This window comes from Chenopodium quinoa, unplaced genomic scaffold (genome assembly GCF_001683475.1).
Source record: "Chenopodium quinoa cultivar QQ74 unplaced genomic scaffold, ASM168347v1, whole genome shotgun sequence".
Classification (NCBI taxonomy): domain Eukaryota; kingdom Viridiplantae; phylum Streptophyta; class Magnoliopsida; order Caryophyllales; family Amaranthaceae; genus Chenopodium; species Chenopodium quinoa.
The window spans coordinates 5,266,978-5,289,251 of record NW_018743327.1 but is presented as its reverse complement, the minus strand read 5'-3'; the positions used below and the strand labels follow the sequence as shown (position 1 = coordinate 5,289,251).

Below are 22,274 nucleotides of genomic sequence, written 5' to 3'. Positions count from 1 at the left end.
GGTAGTAGAGAAGTACTCGACTACCTTTGTCAGGAAAAAAAAGTCCCTGACAGCAAGATAAGAACAAAGATGCGCACCCGCTGCTCACTGGTGGTCGCATTATCCTCGAAAGCCATCGCCAGAGTAGACCGACGGATACACCGAGCGCTAAGTCGAGACAACTCAACATCGGCACGGGCCCAAACAGAAATCAGACCCAACAACTCCTCGACTATCAGAGAAAGGACAGAAATCGTACTGTCGAATGGCAGTGTAGTCGAGCAGAACTCCAGTCCCGAGATGAGACTGAAGTCGGCAGGGGTGACAGTCATCTCGCCCTAGGGAAAGTGAAAGGTGTTGGTGGTGTCCCAGAAGAACTCCGCCAAAGCACAAACCACGTGGTGGCTCGCGTCAAAAGAGTACATGGCCTGAGTGGCCTGAAGCAAGGCAGTCAGCCCACAAGACTCCCAAAGTTGTCGTAAGCAGTCAACCCACAAGACTCCCAAAGTCGTCGCAATCCCTCATCATTGCGGAAATACTTGTCGTACAAGTAGCCAATGGACACGTTGCCGGAGCCGTGGATACGCGTCCTCCCGCTAGTAATCCTGCGACGCACCCGCTCAGAAATGTGGTGCTCGGGAGCGAAAAACAAGGTCCGCTCATCCCACTCAGGGAAGGGACAAAGAGAGGTGGATGGATCCTCGCCCTCATCCACGGGCTTGTGCTCCCGTCGAGTGTCTCGAGACCGGTAACCAAAACTGCTTTGTCTAGCCATGCTACATTATGCAAATTAACAAAAATGAAGGCTCTATAGTGTCTAAGGTTTGCCTAGCTGCATGATACTATGTTCGCAAAAAAAGAGTACGTAGTGCTAAAACAGAGCACGATTTCAATTCAAGCATATATGGCATAGCAATCAAACAATTTCTTGCAATACTATGACAATTATTGTGACAAATTGGACAAGAATAGCTAGCAAAAACGCGAAGAAAAAGCCACATTGTTCTCACGGCCTTAAGGGGTTCAACAATGGTGAATTGTTCGTTTCTCCACTAAATTGAGTCAAACAAGTCTCAAAATACTTCCTAGGCAATATACAAACATAATAAAGCAATTTCATGGCATAAAATTCAACAAACAAAGCAAATTAAGCAAAATATATTTCGAATTTCCAGAAAATTCGTGAATTAACATGTCAAAATTCAGCAAAATTCGAGTGAGTTTGAAGAAAACTTACATAGATGTAGGCGTCGCTCGAAGTGCGCCTACGTTAAAAGCATGTTATGAATATGCTTGGCACTCATAGGAAGTGGGAATTGACATAATACGATTAGGGACAAATAAAGTAGGGAGCCGCCAACAAGTTTTTAAGGAACTTGTAAACCGTTCACGGATCATAAAAGGCAACCACGAATAAGGGACAACGAAGGCAACAACGATTGACCCGTGAAGGTTACACCCCATTCATAATCCATGAGATTACTAACTCCATATGGTTCGGAACCACGAAAGGAGGATCGGGGATGATGGTACGAAGTGAGTCGTGGAGTCACATTCGCCCGTATTGGCCTCTACTCGATTCTTATATTGAAAAGCATTCTTGTGATCTCAAAGGCATACAAACAATAATTCAATTCGCTCCAAACTATTATTTAACTAAATTGGTTTAAAATTAATGCACACATAATTCTAAAAATTTGGTGATCACTTTAATTAATAATAAGATTAAAAGGGATTCTAAACCGGTTGTCCAAATTATCTTATTTAGGCGTGATTTTCAATTACATATTCCCTTTAACATGCAATATGGTGATCAAAATAAATAATAGAATAAATATTAATATAAAAACCAATTTAATCATAATTCCAACAACATAAAAATCGTTAGAAAAATAATAAAAAGAGCATGATCCTTACTTTGAATCTGTTTGTTTGCAACTACAAAATAATAAACGAGTTAGTAACTTCAAGGAAATAATAAAACAATAATTAAATTAAATTAAATTAAATAAGGTTGATTTTGGGGCCAAACCCTCAAACGATTCTACCTTTCACGCCTTGGCTTAAGGACAGAACCTCGAGTAAAATATGGACTCCTTTGAGTGCTTGAAGAAGGAATTTTAAAGTAAAAAGGGTAGGCTAGTGTTTAGGTTAATAGCATAGAAGAGAGAAAACAAGAATCACAAAATTCTGGTTGCCCCGTACATCAGAAATGAGGGGGTATTTATAGGGAAAATGTGCTGAGGGGGCACACGGAACCCTAAAATGATAAAAACCCTAAAAAAGTATCCCGTGACACGGTCAGACTGTACCGTCAGACGGTACACTTCCCCGTGACACGATACAGTTTTTGAGTGACGCGGGAAATTTTTAGAAAACGGAATAAAAAACGCGTTAAGGGTTTACGCGGAAAGGACACGAAACGTCCCGTGTCACGGCAGACCTCCCGTGTCACGGGAAATCCCACCGTCAGACGGGAAGGGTTCCCGTGACACGGTCAGACTGTACCGTGACACGGTCACTTCCAGTCCATTTTTCCGTCTAAATTCATTTTTAACCCTAATTTCTTTCGGCTTTTTAAGTGCCGATTGATAATTTCGGGCTTTTTTCTGACTTTTATTATTCGGGCTAAAATAAGAAAATATAAAATAAAAATAAATAAAATGTTTGGGCCAAAAATAAATAATAAAACAATAAAATAAAAAAGGTTTGGGCTAAAAATTAATTAATAAGTTTGGGCTAAAATAAAAACTATGCTTTTACCAAACATCAAGACTAATCCATGGACCTTTCAAAAGTATGAATTTAATAAAATACGATTTTTTAAGCACTCTCGGGATTAGATACTAAACCCGACCAATAGTGGCGGTGAAAGGTTATTTATCATCGGGTTTGGTTTTGGGGAGACATTTTTAGGTGTCTACAATAGATCAGCAAACTAGATGAATTAAGCTTCGATTTGCAAAAAATTTGAGCGGATTTGGTTGAGAAACGAGCAAGAGCGAGTGATTTGAAGTATGAAGCGATTTGTGAGCAAAAAAATAGCAGCAACGGCGAAATGAAGAAGAAAGGAGATTTATTCAAAAATCCTGAGTGCAGCGTCGCACGAAAAGTCTGGCATCGGGCGACAGCAACTTCCAGCAGCCGCTGGTGTGGCGACAGAGTATGAGGCCTCGTAGAACGATTATGTACTGTGGACCTCGTGCAACAATTTTGGGTTCCTTGGTACGCCAATTAGCCCTTCTAAGTAACTTGACATGATTTAGTAATCGACTCGATTACAATCACATTAAGTGATCGACCTGATAAACGATCGTCTCACTTAGCTAAAGCGCCTAGACATTGACTCTTTTTTCAAAGGCACCGACATAATGGTTCATAAACAACAAAGGCACCGACATAATGGTTCATAAATAGTAGAAGCACCGACATAATGGTTCACAAGCAGCAAAAGTGCCGACATACTGGCATAGCAAAAGCAAAGTTCAAGCGAACTTTAAAGGATCGACAAGCGTTGGTTTTCAGTAATTTTCTTTGGAATATTATCGCAACAAATGAGGATGACTTCCAGCGATTTTCGAATTATTTTTTTTGTTTTTTTTTTAATTTTTTTAATTTTATTTTTTAAAAAATATTTTTAGCCAATTAATTTGTGACTCGTGTCACTTTTTTTTTTAAAAAAAAAAAACCCATTCAACCGGTAACCGATATTTGGGATTGAAGAAAAAGAAGACCTCCCAAATTCGAATTTTTTCAGAATAATCCAAAGTAAGGATAATTGTACCAAAATTGATGAAAGTTGGGATTATTTTTTTCTAATTTTTCCTATTTTTAAGAACATGTTTGCTTAAAACTCTTTGGAAAATTTGCTAATTGCAACCATTCAAATTTTGTATATTGCAAATTACAGGCATTTAGGGTCTGAATTGAGTTCGAAATTAGAAAAAAATAACATAACTGCCTCGTATTGCGTGACAAAAATATATCGATTTGTGGGCAACTAATATTTGCTGAAAAAACGTGGCACTTGCGTTAAAATTTTATTTTCCTAATTTCGAGCTCAATTTGGAATCTCAAGGAATAAAATGGCCCCTCAAACCTTAATCGAATATTTTTCGACACGTAAATCGATGAAAAAGTTGAATCGGACTGCAATTTACAATTTATAAGAATTTTTGGGCTGCAATCTGAAATTTTTTGTAAATGACTACAATTCCCAAACTAGTAACTTTTTCGTTTGAACGACCCAAAATAGTAATTTTAAATGGTTGCAATTTCCAAAATTTTCAAACTGTTATAAAGACCGCCCTACCCGGTAATTGAACGATCATATATAGACCCGCCCTGCCTTGTAATTGGACGATCATATAAGGACCTGCCTCATTTATCTATTTTACGGATCTAACCCATTTATAATTGTGGCGGGTCATGGTTTTGAACAAGGCTCGAAGCCTCGAAGGCCTCCAATCCTACCTCTCTCAGTTGTTTTATTGAAGCGCGCACTCAACGTTCTCCATTGAAGCGCAGTTCACGTTCTCCGTTGAGTCTAATTCTTGTATCCTCCATTGAAGCAGCTTCTGAGGTAAGTTGTTTGTTTTTAATATCGTCATATCAATTTCGCAATCTAGGGTTTATATTATCAGTGCTTATTTGATAATCAGTGCTTTAAAGTTAGGGTTTATATTATCAGTTCTTATTTAATTATCAGTGATTTAATTTAATTATCAGTGCTTTAAGTTTAGGGTTTGAAAATCTGAACTATTGGTTAAAATTCTTAGATTATGAAACATCATAACCAAAAGAAAAGAAAATTATAAGCCTTATATGAATCAATTATCCCTAAAATTATTTATTTTTCGAGATAATTGAATATGAAATTAGATCTCTTTCCCTGCCTCAGGGATGGGCCTGCTTGAGCCAAGCACCCCTAATGATTATCAAGCCAATTATAAAAATTGTGACACATTGGTATAAAAGTTAGCACCCAAATAGGGTGTCAATCAGGTTTGCGGTTCAGTTTTGGGTTCAGTTTATCGGTTTCGGTTTGTAATGGGTGGGCTCAAACTGGTTGGAACTTTTATCGGGTTAGTTTTAAATAAATTCGGGTCGGTTTGGTTTGGTTTATTTTTATTACAGTTTTTTGGGTCGGATTCTAGGTTATAATTGGTTCGGTTCATAATCGGTTCGGGTTAAATTCGGTCGGTTTATAAATGGGGTTTGTCGGTTTAAAGCGGGTTTTGGGTCAACACATATCGAGTTCTAATCAGGTCGGATTGTAATCGATTCGGGTCATAATTGGTTCGAGTTGAACTCAGTTTGTTTGACAACTGGTTTTACTAGTTTTAAATGGGTTTCGTTAGCGTATATCTTCTAGTATATCCTTAATATTCTTTAATTAGTTATTCCAGTAGATCATAATGAGTATTAATTAGTTATTTAGCTTTATGTCCCTCTTTTGTATAATGATTTTCAGGATCAAATAATAATAACAAATCTAGAGTTAGCATTTGATTTAGATTTTTAATTTTTTTTCAATACAATATAGTGTTCCATAAGCCATTATTCGTTAGAGGACGATAATATTTTAGCATAAGAGTTTCAATGACATCAGAATTCCAAACCTTTTCAATATAAATCCTTCGTAATTCAATTTAAACCCTTTTGTTTTATTATTGATAAAATATACCCAAAAAAAAAAGGAAAAAAAAACTACAGTCATAACGGGTTACGGACTTACGGATTATAAACGGTTCGATTATGAACGATTACGGATTGTAAACGGTTCGGTCATAACTTATTACGGGTTATAAACGATTCGGTCATAACTTATTACAGGGTTTTAAACGGTTCGATTTTCGTCGGGTTCAAACGGTTTCGGTTTACAATGGGCCGGGTTACTATCGGGTTCGGAAGTAATTTGTTGGGGTTCTTCTCGATTTCGGGTTGTATCAGTTCGGTTTGATAACGGGTACAGTTCTTAAACATTTGGATCGGTTCAGTTTCAGGTTTTAAAAAATCGGGTCGGGTTGGTTTACAGTTTTAAAATAACAGGTTCTTAGCGGTTCGATTCCTTTTCGAAACGATTCAAAACGGTTCGGATTTACCAGTTCGGTCGGTTTTTGACAGCTCTACACCCAAATGACACATTGGTATAAAAGTTAGCACCCAAATGACACATTTGGTATAAAAATTAGTAAGAGGTGATATGGGACCCTTTATTGTTGTTGGAGAAGCGCGTATTGTATAAGTGCTTCATTATTTACTCGTTCTGTCCCATAATATATAGTTCTTGTTTGTGTTTTTTCACGGTATTTAAGAAACGGGAGTGAAAAGCGGATAAAGTACATAAAGTACAATAATAGACAAAAGTTTAGAGAGAGAGTGGAAAAAAGTACAAGACATGTGCAAAATTCAAGGGTGAATTAGGAAGTACAATGAATAAACTTTAAAAAGTGAAGGTATAATTGTCTTTACATACTATCCAAAAATAGAAATAGGAACAACATTTTGGTTATCCAAAATAGGAAAGCTGGAACTATATTATGGGACGGAGGGAGTATTATTTTTACTCTTTTTATTTTTGTTAATACTCATCAAATGCCAAATAGTTCTCTCTTGCATACCCACCTATGTTTATCGACGAATAATACAAATCAACTATTGTAGGATTATTAGCGAAAGATGGCGGAAGACGCTATTTTGCTCTATTTGGAAAAGACCGAAGAAATTTCAGATTCTGGAAAATTTGCCAGTGAATTTGGGATTGATCATGATGAAGTGATCAATGTTACCAAGAGCCTTAATGGCTATGGGCTTGTTCTTGCTCAGGTATTTCTTCTCTCTTTCATGTTTTATTGCTTTCTTTCAACTCTGGAACTGAGTGATTGCTTAGTAAATTACATATTGGGGATTTGTCTATTTTCTTGAAGCTGAATTATGCAGTTTATTTTGATTTGGTTGTACTTGAATTTGTTTTATCAAAGTCCTCTTTTTTCTTGGTGGTTTAGAAAATAAAAAGGGAATGCTATCTCAGAAGGTCTAAATCTGCGTAGTATGCACAGATCTTTTTGCTTAATTAGAGGTGAAGAATGTGTTATGGTTTTTTAATTTCCAAATTTCACAAATTAATAAAAGAAACTGGTGTTAATATGTATTTTGGTTGGATGGGAAATTATTGACAGTGAGGTTTAGCAACTACTATTTTCCTTTGTGGTAGCCATTTTATTTATTAATAATGCAAATGGAGGGTGTAACTTGAGTGCCTATTTGTGAATTTAGTTCAGTTTGTTTAACTTGATGGAATGTAAATGTTAAAATTGTTTGCGCCTTTGCCTATTGATTTAGGCTTTGGGAAAGGTATATCTTGAATTAAATTGGAGTATTCATCGCTAATATGTTTTTTTGAAATTACAGGATATTAGGCCTTTTTTTTTTTGTTGGATTTATGCTTTTATTGCATTTATTATAGTGAATATGTGTGTTTGCCATTATAGGATATTAAGAAGGAAAACTGGGTTCTCACTGAAGAAGGAAAACTTTATGCTGCTGCAGGCTCTCCTGAAATGCAAGTTTTCTCAGCTATACCACCCGAGGGTATTTCGCCTGATGAACTTCAGGTTGGCAGTTTTTGCTTGCTGTATATTTGATTGTTCTTTTTGATAAAGTGAAGGATCTTGATGTGAGTTTTCATGTTGGATGCAGAAAAAGGTGGATCCTTCTGTTTTTAAGATTGGATTTTCTCAGGCTATGAAGAATAAGTGGGTGGAGAGAGGAAAGCAATTGGTATCCAGAAAGGTAAATTTCTTGAAGTTCCATTATTGGAAAGATTTTTATTTATTACTTTCTAAACTATGCTACATTTTGTCTATACTTGTGTGGTACTTCTGAAAATTCGAACTCTATTGTTTTTCTTGTTTTCAATATTTTGTTTGTTTCTTATTCTTTCAACTTTTCTGTTTTCTTTTTAGGAAAATTTAGAAATAATAATCCCAACTTTGCTCCGTTTTGTTTTAATAATCCTAACTTTGGATTATTCTAAAATAATCCCAACTTTGGGGGGTGTTTTGTTTCTTCAATCCCAAACCGGTCAACAAAAGTCAATGACCTGCTATCACAAGTTACGTGACACGTGTCACATTGTGATTGGTCCAAAATAAAAAAAAAATTAAAAAAAAAAGAAAAAAAAAAACTTTTTTAAAAAAATGAAGCCACCATCCAACCCCTCCACCACCGCCCACTGCTCACTGGAATCCCATACCCCAACCGCCTCAATCCCCCTTACCCCACCGGAAAAACCACCTGACCGCACCGGCGAACCTACCCTAACCCTCCAGCCGCGCAACCCCCATTCCCGTAAACCCTCTCTCCTCGAAAAAACCATGGAAATCCTCCCCCGCCGCTCCAAAAGCCCACGAAACCCCTCCCACCATCCTCGAATCACTTGCCCCAGGTGATTCGAGGGTGGTGGGAGGGGTTTCGTGGGCTTTTGGAGCAACTAGGGAGGATTTCCGTGGTTTTTTCGAGGAGAGAGAAGGGGGTTTACGAGAATGGGGGCTGTGGTTCAAGGGGAAGGAGGGGAAGTGGCGATGATGGGACAAAAGGAGGGTGTAGTTGGCAGGCGGGTGGATTTTCCGGTGGGTAAGGGTGGATTGTGGTGGCTGGGTTGAGTTCAACGGTGGGCGGTGGGGCTGGGTGGTCAGGGAAGGGGTTGGGGTTGGAGCTGGGTTTTTTGATTTAATTTAATTAATTTATTTTTTATTTATTTATTTTTTTGAAACATTTTGATTTAAATTTTTTTTTTTTAATTCTTTTGGCTAATTAGAACTCAACACGTGGCATTTATGAAAAAAAAAAAAAGAAAATAACCTTGTTAACAGGTAACCGGTCAAAGGGATTGAAGAAAGTAAATAGCCCCCAAAGTTGGGATTATTTCATAATAATCCAAAGTTAGGATTATTAAAAGAAAATGGAGCAAAGTTGGGATTATTATTTACAAATTTTCCTTCTTTTTATTACATTTTAAACAGTTGCTTTTTTCTTCAAAAAAAACAGTTGCTTTTTATTTTATTTTTATTTTTTATTATTCTATTATTATTTTTTATTTTAATAATAACAATTATATCTAAGTTTCGAAATAATAACATTACCAACATGAACGTCGATATGAAGCCGTTAAATTATTCTCACCCGTTACTATCATCAGTTACATTTACTGAGAAGTCTCGATTAAATTATTTAAAATGGGCAAGATCGAGTTATCTTAGGCTCTTGAAACATATGAAAGGGGTGATTGATTCACAAATCGGTATGAGTTTTAAATCATGGATTTTAAACTTGATTCTTTATTCCAAGTGTAGGGTTTTGTTCAGGAATATGGGTTTGGTATGATACATACGGACATACCCGTCTCCCACCTTAGGTTTTTTAACCCAATACCTTGTGAGCTTGAGGTATAGGTTTAGAAAATGAAATCTTCCTAAACAAACACTATGTATGAGTTTTAGGCTTTTAGCAACTTCATATCCATACCTTATACCTTAGTTGAGTGTACCAAACACCTCGTAATTGTTGTCAGAAAACCAATAAAAATATACATTTGTGTGTTTCGGGCTTGTATTTGCATACATTACGTCTTTCAATTCCTTCATACTTTGAGCTTTGATTTGCAATCTGCTATGATGTGAATTGAAATCGACTAAGACTGACCACACAAGGTGTACTAAGGGCTTGGAAACTGTATATCAGTCGTAGCAAAATTTTGGTCTCTATATTTGAAAGACATGACTCAGCACAGTGCCTTAGAATTCACTTTTTAAAATTTTAAAAAGGTGTGGAGGTGAAACCTGACCATACCTCAATCTTCATAGTTTTTTTGGCTAGTATTTGTGAGTAGGGGACAGGTAAGGGGATCCCCATTTCCCCACCCCTCATTTGCAAAATTCGAACCCCTAAGGTAAGAACGTTATCAAGTGAGCCAAGCCTTGTTTGGTGCTTGATGCTCATTAATTGGGGTCAAATTGTATAAGAAAAGGGTTTTAGGGTTATAATGTTTGTCCTTTCTATCAAATACATTGTACATAGAGGTGATGATTGTTTTGGTAAAAGTGAAGTTCAAATGTAAGCTTATCTATATATGTATATATTTGTGTTTATGCAGCTTGATTTTATGAATAATAATTTAGTTTTCTGTTGCAGGTTCAACATGTTGACGATAAGATCAAGGACTTGCTTACACATATACAAGCTGAGAAGGTGAGACGGTGTCTTTACTCATTTGGTATTTTAAATGCGGACAATATTTATGTGATGAGGTCCCACTCCTCAGGCTTAGGAACTAGTAGCATTTTCCAATGTATTTATCTGAACAGTTAACGATGTTCTCTGATCTGTTTGTTGTTAGAGTATGTGAGTATTGTAATTTTGCTGTAGTGGGTTGCTTCCATGAATTCAAACTTAACTAAATAGTTACTTCGAATCTGGACAAGTTCCCTATGATTCTATAAAAAAGAGTGGATCCTTTGGTTCTGCCTTTATATATTGTTTGGCCGGGGCAGAAAGTGCTCTACTGGTTATGCTGTTCTGTTTTTGATAAACAATTTCTTTGCGGGACTTTTGGTAGTAACCTCTTTACAAGGTTTGGCTGGTTGGGGGTTAGAATTCATATTATTGATCCATCCAGAGTTCCAGACTTCTTGGTGTTTCATAATAGGTTATTGCGATGAAAACTGTAGTTATTTAAAATTAAACAGTTTTAAATTTGTAGGTATGCTTCTTAATTTGCTACTTGTTTGTGTTTTCCTTTGATAATTTGTCTGCCTTATATTAAGGAAATTTTTCTATAGTCTCTTTGTTTAGCTTTAATTGGCGAATTTCTTGTCTGCAGGTGGTTAAGCAAGATGATATTGATGCTCTCAAACGGAGAAAACTGATAAACTTGCAGTAAGGATATCTCATGCTCTCTTATTATACTTTATCTGTTTTCAGCTGACATGTTGGATAATGACTCTATGCTAGTTTCTTATCATGTACTGTTCTTATGCTTATGTCTCCTGCATGCACATTGCCAGCTGTTACACTGCTAACTCATCGTTTGTATTTGCTAGGACATGGAAGGGATATTCGATTCGAAAGGGTCCAAATTATGCCCCAAAAAGGAAAAAAGCAGCAACTGATCTGACTCGAGAGCATTTGCAAAGGTATTTCACTGATGCATATGATTGGGAAAGGGTTTTTTTAGCTTAAGTGCACTATTCAGTTAGCTGCTACGGATGTTCTTTTCCTGGTGCTGTGCTTTTCCTGGTCTAAAAATGTGTCAACTAAGAAGAAGAGAACATAAATTATTTTGTGAAATTAGATATCTAAGCACAAAACCTAATTTCTTCCTCTTGTACTAATTGAGTATTCCCCATTAAGAGAGTGATCAGTGGACATATTCTGAAGCCATTTAACTATTCAAGGACAGCAATAGCTTGCAATCATTTTTATTTTTTGAGACCATGTAATGGGGAAATAAATTTCTACAGCTTGCTTGACCTTTAAGTGAACAAGGTAAGGTTAAATACTTAGGTAGAAATTGATTATAATGGATATTGTTAGCTTACTTAGCCCGACTTGCAATATATAAATACACACGCACACATGTTGGCATTTATTGCATAAGCCTTGTATTGCTCTGATAAATTGATGGTGTTCAAAGTGGTAATCTTTAAGCTTCAGTGATGAATTGGTTTGAAAATCTGTTGGCCTTCAGGCCTTGTTCCATTTGTGAAGTTGTGTCATGTGATCCTTTTCCACAGTTTTCATTGTCGCATACCCTCTCTCCAACTTTGGCATACTTACCAATTAGCCTTTTGTGCCTTGGTGCTCTGTAATGAGTGTAATCTGTACTTGTGTTGCTATGAGCAAACTTTGTGTGACTTGTTGACATTGTGGTGGGAGCTTGGTTTAAGAATTTTTTTTCCTGCTGTTTGACTTTCCTAATGTTGGCATGATATCTCAAGTGGTGCCTGGAAGGATTTGGAACTCAAAGAATACAACTTTAATGCTAAAGGTCTTCCACCTGAAGGTGGTCATTTACATCCCTTACTCAAGGTTAGGGTGCTGGTTCTATTTGCTTAAATTCTCTTTTCCAGGGTTAGTTTTTAAGCATTTCCATTTGGTTGCAGCAATTTGTTATTTAGTTTAATGCAACTTTTTGACTAATTTGAAATTTTGAATTGCATAACTGCATGTTATTGTACTATTGTTATAAATAGTTGCTGATTGTGTGGTTAGAACTTTCAGAAATCTGAAAATAGGATTGTACACCCGGGTCATGGTGCACCCGGTTAAACAGAAAAAAAAGGCGGAAAGAACATACATGTATTTGAAAAAGAAGATATTGTATTTGACAAAGAACATACTTATGTTTGACAAAGAACCTACCCATATATTTTTGATAATGTGTTCTTTTATACTTGTGTTTAACATATGTTGATTAAACATGTTTTTTGGGCTTCAATAATACAAAGTATGTTATTTGAATTAGGCTCGTATGTTCTTTTGAGGTAATGAGTGACCCACAAATTCTACATATGTTTTTTTTTTTATTATATTATCATACATCATATTTTAAATTATGTTTATTATCGTACATTCTTTGAGTTTGATCGGTGTGTTCTTTTGGTATGAACTATATGTTCTTTACATTATAACTTGTGTTCTTTTAACATATGTTATTTTGAATTTTAAAATTTGAAATTTAATTTGAAAATGAAATCTTGAATTATTTTTAGTTGAAAATAATTTTAGTTGAAAATTATTGTGGAAATTTGAATTTTTGGACAGAGAGAAAACTATTTTTATGAAAATGATATGTTTGGTAAAAAAAATTTCCGTTGATGTATAAATTTCCATGAAATTTTGATAAAGTTTTTATCACGTTCTTTTTGTAATGTCTTTATGTTCTTTGGTAATGCATGTTATTTGTCAAACACAAACATGTTATTTGTTCAACACTTGTGTGTTTTTTTCAAACACCTATATGTTCTTTCTGCCTTTTTTTTTGTTTAACTGGGTCTCAATTTTTATTCTCGGAATATCTTTTTATTTTTTTATTTTATTTTACAAATATACATTACAAATATTAATGGTTATGGTTTTACATTGGCAAGCGCAAAAGTGTGAAGTGTTGAGTTCTTGAGTACTTTTAAAAAATGAGGTATATTTTGCCAATTGAACAATATGATAGTAATTTAACAAGAGATGTTAGAAGATAGGATTAATGCAGGGAATTCAATGTAGCAGATGCGCTTTTATTAGGTGAAGGAAAATGCTTACTCGCTAAGTCCGTAAGATTTTACAAGGAACTTTTTTTATTCTTAGTTTTTGCTCAATTTATTTATTTATTTTGTACTTTGCTCAAATCTTAACTCTTGCCTGTCAGATTTCTTTTGTTAATTTCTATTATTTTCCTCATCATCCTGATCTGTCAAATGGTATTTTCATTTTTTGTTATGTCTAACATCATTCAATGTTTCAGGTTCGGAAGCAATTGAAAGAAATATTTCTTCAGATGGGGTATGATTCCATTCGTCTCTCTATTTTATTTCGTTCTATTTCCTTGTTCACGTATTTATTTTTATGAAAGAATTTTCTCTGATCACTATTGATATTTTATTGGCTTTACAAATTTGTCTTGGTCTGGGCGCAGCTTTGAGGAAATGCCAACAAACAATTATGTCGAAAGCAGGTACGTTTGTTCTTTCATGTAAGACTTGTCTATTGTCTACTAGTTTAATACTTTAACTTCCTGATCTATGCTATTAGCCTATTTGTATTTTATAATTTTAATATTGTCATGCAAATACGTACTATTTTGTGCTATGTGTAACAAGTAAAAATTTATTATTTGCTGAATTCAAAGAAAGCCTTAAATTCTGCCATACCTGTTGTCTTATTCCATTTATTTTAATATTAAATGCAAGTTTTGTGTCATATGACCTTTCTGTGTCCTGTCGCTCAGAAAGCTACAAGTTACAGAATTTTTATGCACTCAAGAGGCTAAGTTAAAAGAGTAGTACTCTATGCACAATATTTACTTCCAATGATCACAAATGGTGACTTGCTGTTAATTAACTGTTTTTGTGGCTTTCTTTTATTCTTTTTCCCGACTACACATGTTAAGTGATGTTTTTAATAAGGAAGCAGCCTGTTGGTTTTTCTATCTACTGAATAAACAATAGCAGTGAACTTATTGTCTGGCAATGAACGTATTTTTATTTAATTGGGGACTAATTTGTTGGAACATGTCCTATTTCACTATTTGCACTCGGTCTTGTTAGTAAAATACTTGGAGAAGGATAATTATTGGAGGGATTCCCTTTGCTGCAGTTAAAGGAGTTTTTACATTATTAGCTGTATTCTTTTTTTTTTTTTTCTTCTGGTTGATTGCTGGGAGACTTGGGACATAATGATGGATGTTTACTTGATTTATGTGGTTGTTAGAAGTATGAAATGATTGAAATCCATTCTAATTAGTTTGCGTTCTTGAAATGTTCATGTTTAAGGCCATGGTTTCTATAATTAGAAGTCCATTCTCTTTACTGGAATTCGACATGGGGTTTAGAGGCTATGTTACATCTTACATGGACTCAGCACTTTACTCTTTCGATCCTTTGGAAAATAATGACTGCAATCGATCAATCAAAGCCTTAATCCCCTAAGTGGAGTCTTGTACATGAATCAAAAGTGATTATTCCGTGTAGTCATTGACAAAAATCTTCCTCCTCCATCCTTACAGTCCAATGCCATCCTCATGCAAATTCATATATTTTATATCCTTCCTAACTCCTTCCAACCAAGTCATTTCCGGTCTCCCTCTCCATCGTTTAACCCCTCCACGGTCCCACTCTTCCTCTCTCGTACTGGTGCATCCTTGGGTCTCCGTCTTACATTCCCAAACCAACACATACGATTTTCCCTTAGTTTGTCTGCAATGCCTACCACACCTACTTTCTTGCGAATAACCTCATTTTTAGTTTTATGTCTTAGGGTGTTCCCGCACATCCACCTTTACATGCGCATTTCCGTAACCTGCATCTTTTTAATGTGCTCCTTCTTAGAAGCCCAACATTTTGTACCGTAGAGCAACACTGGTTTTATGGCAGAATTTTCCCTTCAATTGTATGGAAATGCTTCGGTCACATAAAAACTGCATTTGATTTTAAATTTTCTTTGGTTTTTTTTTTTTTTTTTTTTTTTTTTTTTAATTTAGATTTTTTCCTTGTCCCCGTACCCTTGTCCAAAGAACTTTTCACAATATTCGTCAGTAAGATTAACACTTGGCGTCTAAAGGCTCTTATGTATATGAAATTGAACAATCTAATAAATTTCTCCATAATGTAAAGTTTATGAAATATGCTAGTGTGGTATGATTTCTTTATGTGTAATTCGGCTAATTCTTGTTAAGGATGAATGCTTGGTATCTAAAAGGTCATGTAGATGTGCTGTTTGGGGGGGGGGGGGGGGTGTTCACAGCCCTGTTGTTTTTTATTTTATTTTATTTAAAGCAGTCTGTTCACCCATTTAATTTGGCAATCTTTAAAACTAATTGTTTACTACCACTCAACAGCTAAGCATTAGCCATTATGTGGTGCAGGATTTTGTGATTGAGGCTGTTATGTGGGTAGATTCCAAGTTGCATGATAAATTTTTTTTAATTTTTCATAACAATGTGTCAATGTCACATAACAATGTCTCAAGGTTCATGACTTACTTTTTATGTGAGCTGAAAAAAAAAAATCATTCTAATGTATAGCAGACAACATATTTGCACTACCCAATACAGGGATATTTTTAGTTGGACTTGGGAATTTGCATCTTGATGTTTTGCTTGGATTTTTTTATTTATTTATGTTTGATGAATATAATGTTTTTCTTATAGCTTTTGGAATTTTGATGCATTGTTCCAGCCACAACAACACCCAGCTCGTGATTCACATGACACTTTTTTTCTGAAAGGTTTGTTTTAATTTATCATGTTTATTGCATCTTTTAGACATCTATTGTTCCATCTTTTGTATCAATTTTTATGAAATTTATTCTCCAACCATAGGTAAACCTTCACTTTATCTGCAATTTCTCTGTAATATTACCATATAATTTTTTGGGATTTTTCGAAAACTTCCTGGAAAGCTGAGTACATTATACCTGTCCTAGCCCTGATTTGTTGTTTTGTTGGGAATGATTGTTATTGTTGCTATTGCTGTATTATTATAAAACCACTTTAATTGTGTTGTTGTCTGATGTTAATTACATGATGCTCATTTTAGAGATTGTGGATGGTTTCTTGATTTATACTGATGTCCTGATATATTTATTTTATACCACAATTGTTTTTTTGCTTTAAGAGAATGGATAATCTTAAAGATCTTCATTTTTTTAAATGTCCTTGGACAATCTAGGGTTTATAGTTTTTCTACGCTGACCTAGCTATGATGCTTACTTTTACGAGATTGTGCCAACCTAATTTGCAACATTGGTTTTCGTGCTTATTGAATATGTAATTGCTACTCTGCAGAACCGTCCACTACACAATGGCTGCCTGAAGATTATGTTGAGAGGGTAAAGTGTGTTCACGAATCGGGTGGTTATGGTTCCAGAGGGTATACATTCTTCTTCCTTTATATTATTCAATCTCATTCTTCTATCTACTAACATTTTACTTCCTCAGTTTCTTTTTAGCTAACATGTTTCCAAATATCAAATTTACTTAACTTTTGCTCAATGATAATTAAAGATATTTGTATTTAAAAGTGTTCATTGGCAAACATGCCTAAAAAATGTCTGCTAAAATAAAACTAAGGTAGTGTCACTCCCGGGGTGCTGTTTAGTCAATTTTTCCGTTTTTCTAAGTATGTAAATATGAAACATGGAGTTAGCCACTTAAAATAGTTACATGTCCCTAAGTTACCTAGAAACTGTAAGTACTGTTTAATATTTTGTTCTAAAATTGTCCCTTGATTATTCTGAATTATGTTTAATTTAGGTATGGATATTACTGGAAAAGAGAGGAGGCGAACAAAAATCTTTTGCGAACACATACAACTGCTGTTTCTTCAAGAATGCTATATAAACTTGCACAGGTATTTTATGACTGTAATGATTTAATTGCTGTAAGTAATTTGTGGTAGTTGAACCTCTAAGGGCCCTCTCTGTCTCTATTGAGCTGTCATACTTTGTATAGAATAATTGACGTCATTTTGCCATTGCCTTAATTGTTATCTTTCTATTCCGAATTGAATGTCTTCATATTTGATGTTTGGGTGCTGAATAGTGGTTATTTACATATGCACAAAAGAAATATAAACTTTTTTTTTATTTATTTTTTGTTTATTTTTTTTAAAGTCATTCCATTTTGTAAAGTCTAACTTGTATGTAAGTATTCCCTTTGCTTGTAAATTATACTTCCTTTTACTAACAAAAAATCTAGATTTAGTAAGTTGCACTTTAAACTCTCATTATTAATCATCTAAAAAGACATGGATTAGACCTGTTATGTGATTCTAGTTTAGCTCTTGTGGAGTCTTGACCCTTTTAATCAAATGTGGCCTACCAGCTGGATGGCTAATTGAGGCAGTATAACATTTACTTCAAGGGGGTGTTTGGCAAGTGGGAATTGAGGGTGGGATTGGGAATTTTAATCCCAATTGAAAAAATAAGTCTTGTTTGTTTAGTGGGAATGGGAATAAAAAGGGGTTTGGGAATGGGATTATTTATGGGTGAATTCCCACCATTTTATTACCTAGGGAGGGTAGGTAATAAATGGATGGGAATGGGAATAGGGGGAAAATGACATTTTTGCCATTAATGAAAAGAATGAAATAATAATCTTAGTAAAGGGTATTTTTGTAAAATTGTTATTTATTCCCTATATATTCCCAATTTCCCACCCACTATCCAAACAAGGTTTTTTTTCTTTTTTTTTTTTTATATAATTGTTTTCATGCGTATTCATGGATAATCAGCCGAATAGTTGTTTATGGGGGCAGTATACATTACTTCAGAAGAGATGTGAATACCATGCCTTTTTGTTTTCATGTGTGTATTTATGGATAGTTAAATGGATAGATGTTTACATGTTCGTGTAACATATAATAAATCAACCCTAGTCCTTAATAGACCCTTTTGGTCCTCTTATCATTAGTATGGATTTGAGTAGACCAAAAAGAAAATCAATAAATGGATACTTGTTTATATACACTACGAACCAACCTAAGAAACCCTAATTCATTTAGAATTCTAAACTAGATAACATGGCAAATTGGCAAGAAAAGCCAAGGAGCCAAAGACACACCTATCGTATGGCTAATGATGCAAATCAGTCAATCAGATCAACAATTTTAACAATATACAACTCAAGATTCAAGCTAACAACATGGAGGTCCACAAATAACCCTTTATTAAATAAAAATTTAATAAATTAATTGGAATTTGTAACACATTACAAATGCTTGGCAAAAATGTTTAGTAAGTGGTGAAGACATGAAACCATATTATGTTCTACATTGGATATGGAGAGGTCTTTTGCTTTAATACTCCTTTATCCTTTTATATGATCTGTATCTTTATGCTTAATGACTTTGCCAAATTATAGTGTTCAATTAGATTGATGTATCTTTTTTCTGATCATGTCTTTTCTTATGTTTGTAGAAACCATTTGCTCCTCAAAAATACTTTTCAATAGACCGTGTGTTCAGAAATGAAGCTGTTGACAGGACGCACTTGGCAGAATTCCATCAGATAGAAGGTGTGAACTATTTTTATTATTTCTTGGATGGGCAATAGTCCTATTTCTAATTTGGGTACGAGCTTGGCAAAGGTTGGTTGCAAATTTTAATTCTCATGACAGTGTATCCTTTAAGGTCAACAGGGCCAATTTCTTATTGCATGGTGAATTGTTTTAAAATAAATAAAATAATTAAACTTGGGTTACATCTGTGCTAACATTTATTGCTCTCAAGTGTGTGGTTTTGAATAGGTACCTTTGCATTAGCAGCAGATCAAATTTTCTCTGATAAAATAATGAGAATTTGTTGTTTGTTACTCGCCTAATTATGTATTCTCGTTTCAGGCCTTATATGTGATCGTGGTCTCACCGTAGGGGATCTTATTGGCGTACTGCATGACTTTTTTTCACGTCTAGGTAAGATTTATCTTTGTTTATTCAAGTTATTGTCTAGCTCTTGTTAATGTCATGTTACAAGTTATTCTATGGTCTATTTGCCTGAGAGAATCTGAATATTCCTAAAGTGAGAATATAAATCCAACTTATTTCTTGATGCTACTCAGCATTTTTCTTAAAACTCTTTTGATGACTAGAAAACCGAAATTAAGCTTTGGCAGGATGCTACAAAGCATATACATCCTTTTAACTTTTTCTTAAGACTACTATCAGATCTCTGAATCTGGAATATAGCTTTAAAGCAGTACTTTGATTTCAACTTGGATGACTCCCCTGGTGATGTAAAGAAGTGTGTCATGATTTCTGCAGGGATGATGAAACTTCGTTTCAAGCCTGCATACAACCCTTACACTGAACCTAGTATGGAAATATTCAGGTAAGAAAGATTTTTTAAGAACATTAGTGTACAATTCCTGTCATTGTGATTTAAAGAAATTATCTTTTTTCAAAAAAATAAAAATAAAAAAATAAATCATGGGTTCTTTTGCACAAGTATATGTATTATTTTAGAGCAGTGTACTGCTGTGTCGATAATCATATTTGTGGGTAAGCATGATCCTGTTTGGACTGAAAACTGAACCAAACTTGTCCTGTTGGGACCTGTTTTATTTGTTTGCAAATTTGCCAAATTGTCACTTGCATTGTAACCTTTAATCTTTGATTTGCCAGTTATCATGAAGGCTTTGGAAAGTGGGTGGAGATAGGAAATTCGGGTATGTTCAGACCCGAGATGTTGCTTCCTATGGGGCTTCCAGATGATGTCCGTGTAGTTGCATGGGGGTTATCCCTTGAGAGGTGAGCTTAAGTATGGTTTCATTTCTCTAATACTGAATACTGCACTTAAGATATACGAGCTGCAGTTTTGTAAGTGTAGTTTCAAGCAAACTGACCTATGTTTTCTATTTTATAAGAATATATAGTATTGATTTCCTTATATCGTGGCAACTTTAGATGATAGAAAAACTATGTATTCTTATAAGAATATATAGTATTGATTTCCTTATTGTGGCAACTTAAGCTAATAGAAAAACTATGATTTCTTATAAGAATATATAGTATTGATTTCCTTATATTATACTCCCTCCGTCCCCTTTTGATAGTCCCTTATGGGCATTTTTCACGGGAATTAATAAACACAAATAAGAATAGTTAAAGTACATTGAAAAAGTAAGTTGACATTAGGCATGCAAAAAAGTAGAGAGAGAAAGTAATAAAAGTACACGGGAAAACAAAATTTACATGGGAAATTTAAAGTTGCACAAGTATTGCAAATTGGAGGGAATTTTGGTAAAAAATTAATATTAATGGTTGTTGGAAAAAACAAATATGGTGAATATTTTGGGACTAAAATTTGCCCATAAAAGACTATCAAAAGGGGACAGAGGAAGTAGCAAAGAGATGACAAGAACCAACAGAAAAGAAAAGGAGAAAGAGGGAGGGGGGGGGTGTGGAGCGGATTGATATAAGATGAAAAACTTGTCATGGCTTTTGAATAATCCTTGACAATTAATGGCTTTTTTGGAAGCGTAGAAATGAGATCATGTCCTATCTTGAAATGTATGTAATTAAATTTGACATTATATGCGAGCACTGTGAAAAAAGAAACTATTTAGTTATGTAGCTTCATTTTTTTTTTTTTTCCTTTTTCCCTTTGCAGGCCTACGATGATATTATATGGAATTGATAATATACGAGATCTATTCGGGCACAAGGTATGAATATATATATATATATATATATATATATATTTTTTTTTTTTTTCTGTTTTATATTATATTAGAATTCATTATTTGTATTTTGTTATAATACTTTACGTTTCTTGGTTATTAGGTTGATCTGGGATTGATGAAGAAGAATCCCATTTGCAGAATTGGGCTTGAATAGCTTTCAATTTCGAAAGCTAAATGCAAATATTTCATTTGATTTTTATTTTTAGCTTAACTTCTAGCAAAGCTAAATTATATTTTGTGATATCAGTTCCATACCAATTTTATAAATTAATTCTGTTCTTTTTGGGACATTTTCTTAATCGTGTATTTTTTCCGTTATTGTTGATTCCTAACAATTTGTCGTTGTAACTACTCCAATGTCTCCCATTCAAAACTTGTATAACTGTCAAGCTCAGTTATTTTTTTATTTTGGGAAAATTGACATTTACAAAAAAAAAAAAATTAAAAAAAAAATTTGTTTTTTTACCACAAAAAAAAATCTAAAAATTGTTTTTTATCACCAAACGTCGAGATTTTGTTATTTCCCTAAAAAAAAAAACGTCAAGATTTTGTTAAATCTAATGGATTTAAAAAAATTTCTTCGAATTTCGTGTGCAAAACATAGTTTTCATAAAATTAGAGGGGTACTTTGGTCCTATAAACCCAATTTGAGGTTAAAATTGACAAAATATGATCGAAAATGCCTTGTTTTACGAATTTCACGCAAATTGAGGTATTGTTAAACACGCAAAACAAGACATTTTCAACCTTTTTTTGTCAATTTTGACCTCAAATGGGATCCTTGGGGCCAAAATGCCCCCCAAAACCCCTAAAGACCACGTGTGGTACGAAAATCGAAGAATTTAAAAATTTTCGTTATGTTTTTGACAACAGATGGTAAAATGCAATTTTAATTTTTTATTTAGTGGTAAAATAAAAGTTTTAGAAGTTTTGGTGGTAAAAAACTATTTTTTGATTTGTTTTGGTAGTAAAAGTCAAATTTTCCTTTTTTTTGTTGGAATATTCTCTTTGGTACTCACGTGTTTTTTAATTTTCTATTTGGCACTCGTGTTTTTTAAATTTCTCTTTGGTACCCACGTGATTTTTAATTCTCTTCGGTAACAACAAAATTTTCAATGAACTTTGGTATAAGTATGTATTAACAATACCATTTTTTTATGGAAAAAAAAGTATGTATTAACAATACCATTAAGGATATATTTTGGTTAAAATCTATAACTAGGGCTAGGTTTTTTTTTTATTTATTTTTATTATTAGTTTTTTTTTTCAATAATTTTAAATTTTTTTTTATTTAAAAAAATCAGCACCGACTCTTCCGCTACCATGCCGTAGTTCTGAGAACC

The 22,274-nt window shown here is 34.2% G+C and overlaps 1 protein-coding gene across 1 annotated transcript; it reads left to right on the top strand.

Annotated features, from left to right (window-relative positions):
• The first annotated feature begins 4,401 nt into the window (after window positions 1-4,401).
• Window positions 4,402-21,310, top strand: LOC110737438 (phenylalanine--tRNA ligase alpha subunit, cytoplasmic-like). The gene is made up of 19 exons (XM_021917800.1): window positions 4,402-4,561; window positions 6,646-6,807; window positions 7,473-7,595; window positions 7,681-7,773; window positions 10,174-10,230; window positions 10,862-10,917; window positions 11,082-11,174; window positions 11,979-12,069; window positions 13,499-13,536; window positions 13,670-13,708; window positions 15,902-15,978; window positions 16,538-16,622; window positions 17,006-17,102; window positions 18,670-18,766; window positions 19,091-19,162; window positions 19,511-19,577; window positions 19,871-19,996; window positions 20,859-20,913; window positions 21,032-21,310. Exons 2-19 carry the CDS (start codon window positions 6,661-6,663, stop codon window positions 21,083-21,085), a joined length of 1,467 nt encoding a protein of 488 aa, XP_021773492.1. The 5' UTR covers window positions 4,402-4,561; window positions 6,646-6,660; the 3' UTR covers window positions 21,086-21,310.
• The last annotated feature ends 964 nt before the right edge of the window (window positions 21,311-22,274 follow it).

What these genes read in the sequence shown, in the direction of transcription:
- LOC110737438 (XM_021917800.1), top strand. Translation starts at nt 6,661, where the DNA reads ATGGCGGAAGACGCTATTTTGCTCTATTTGGAAAAGACCGAAGAAATT. An exon ending in AGAATTCCATCAGATAGAAG is followed by an intron (nt 18,767 to 19,090) that starts GTGTGAACTATT and finishes TTCTCGTTTCAG; the next exon opens with GCCTTATATGTGATCGTGGT. An exon ending in CCTAGTATGGAAATATTCAG is followed by an intron (nt 19,578 to 19,870) that starts GTAAGAAAGATT and finishes TTGATTTGCCAG; the next exon opens with TTATCATGAAGGCTTTGGAA.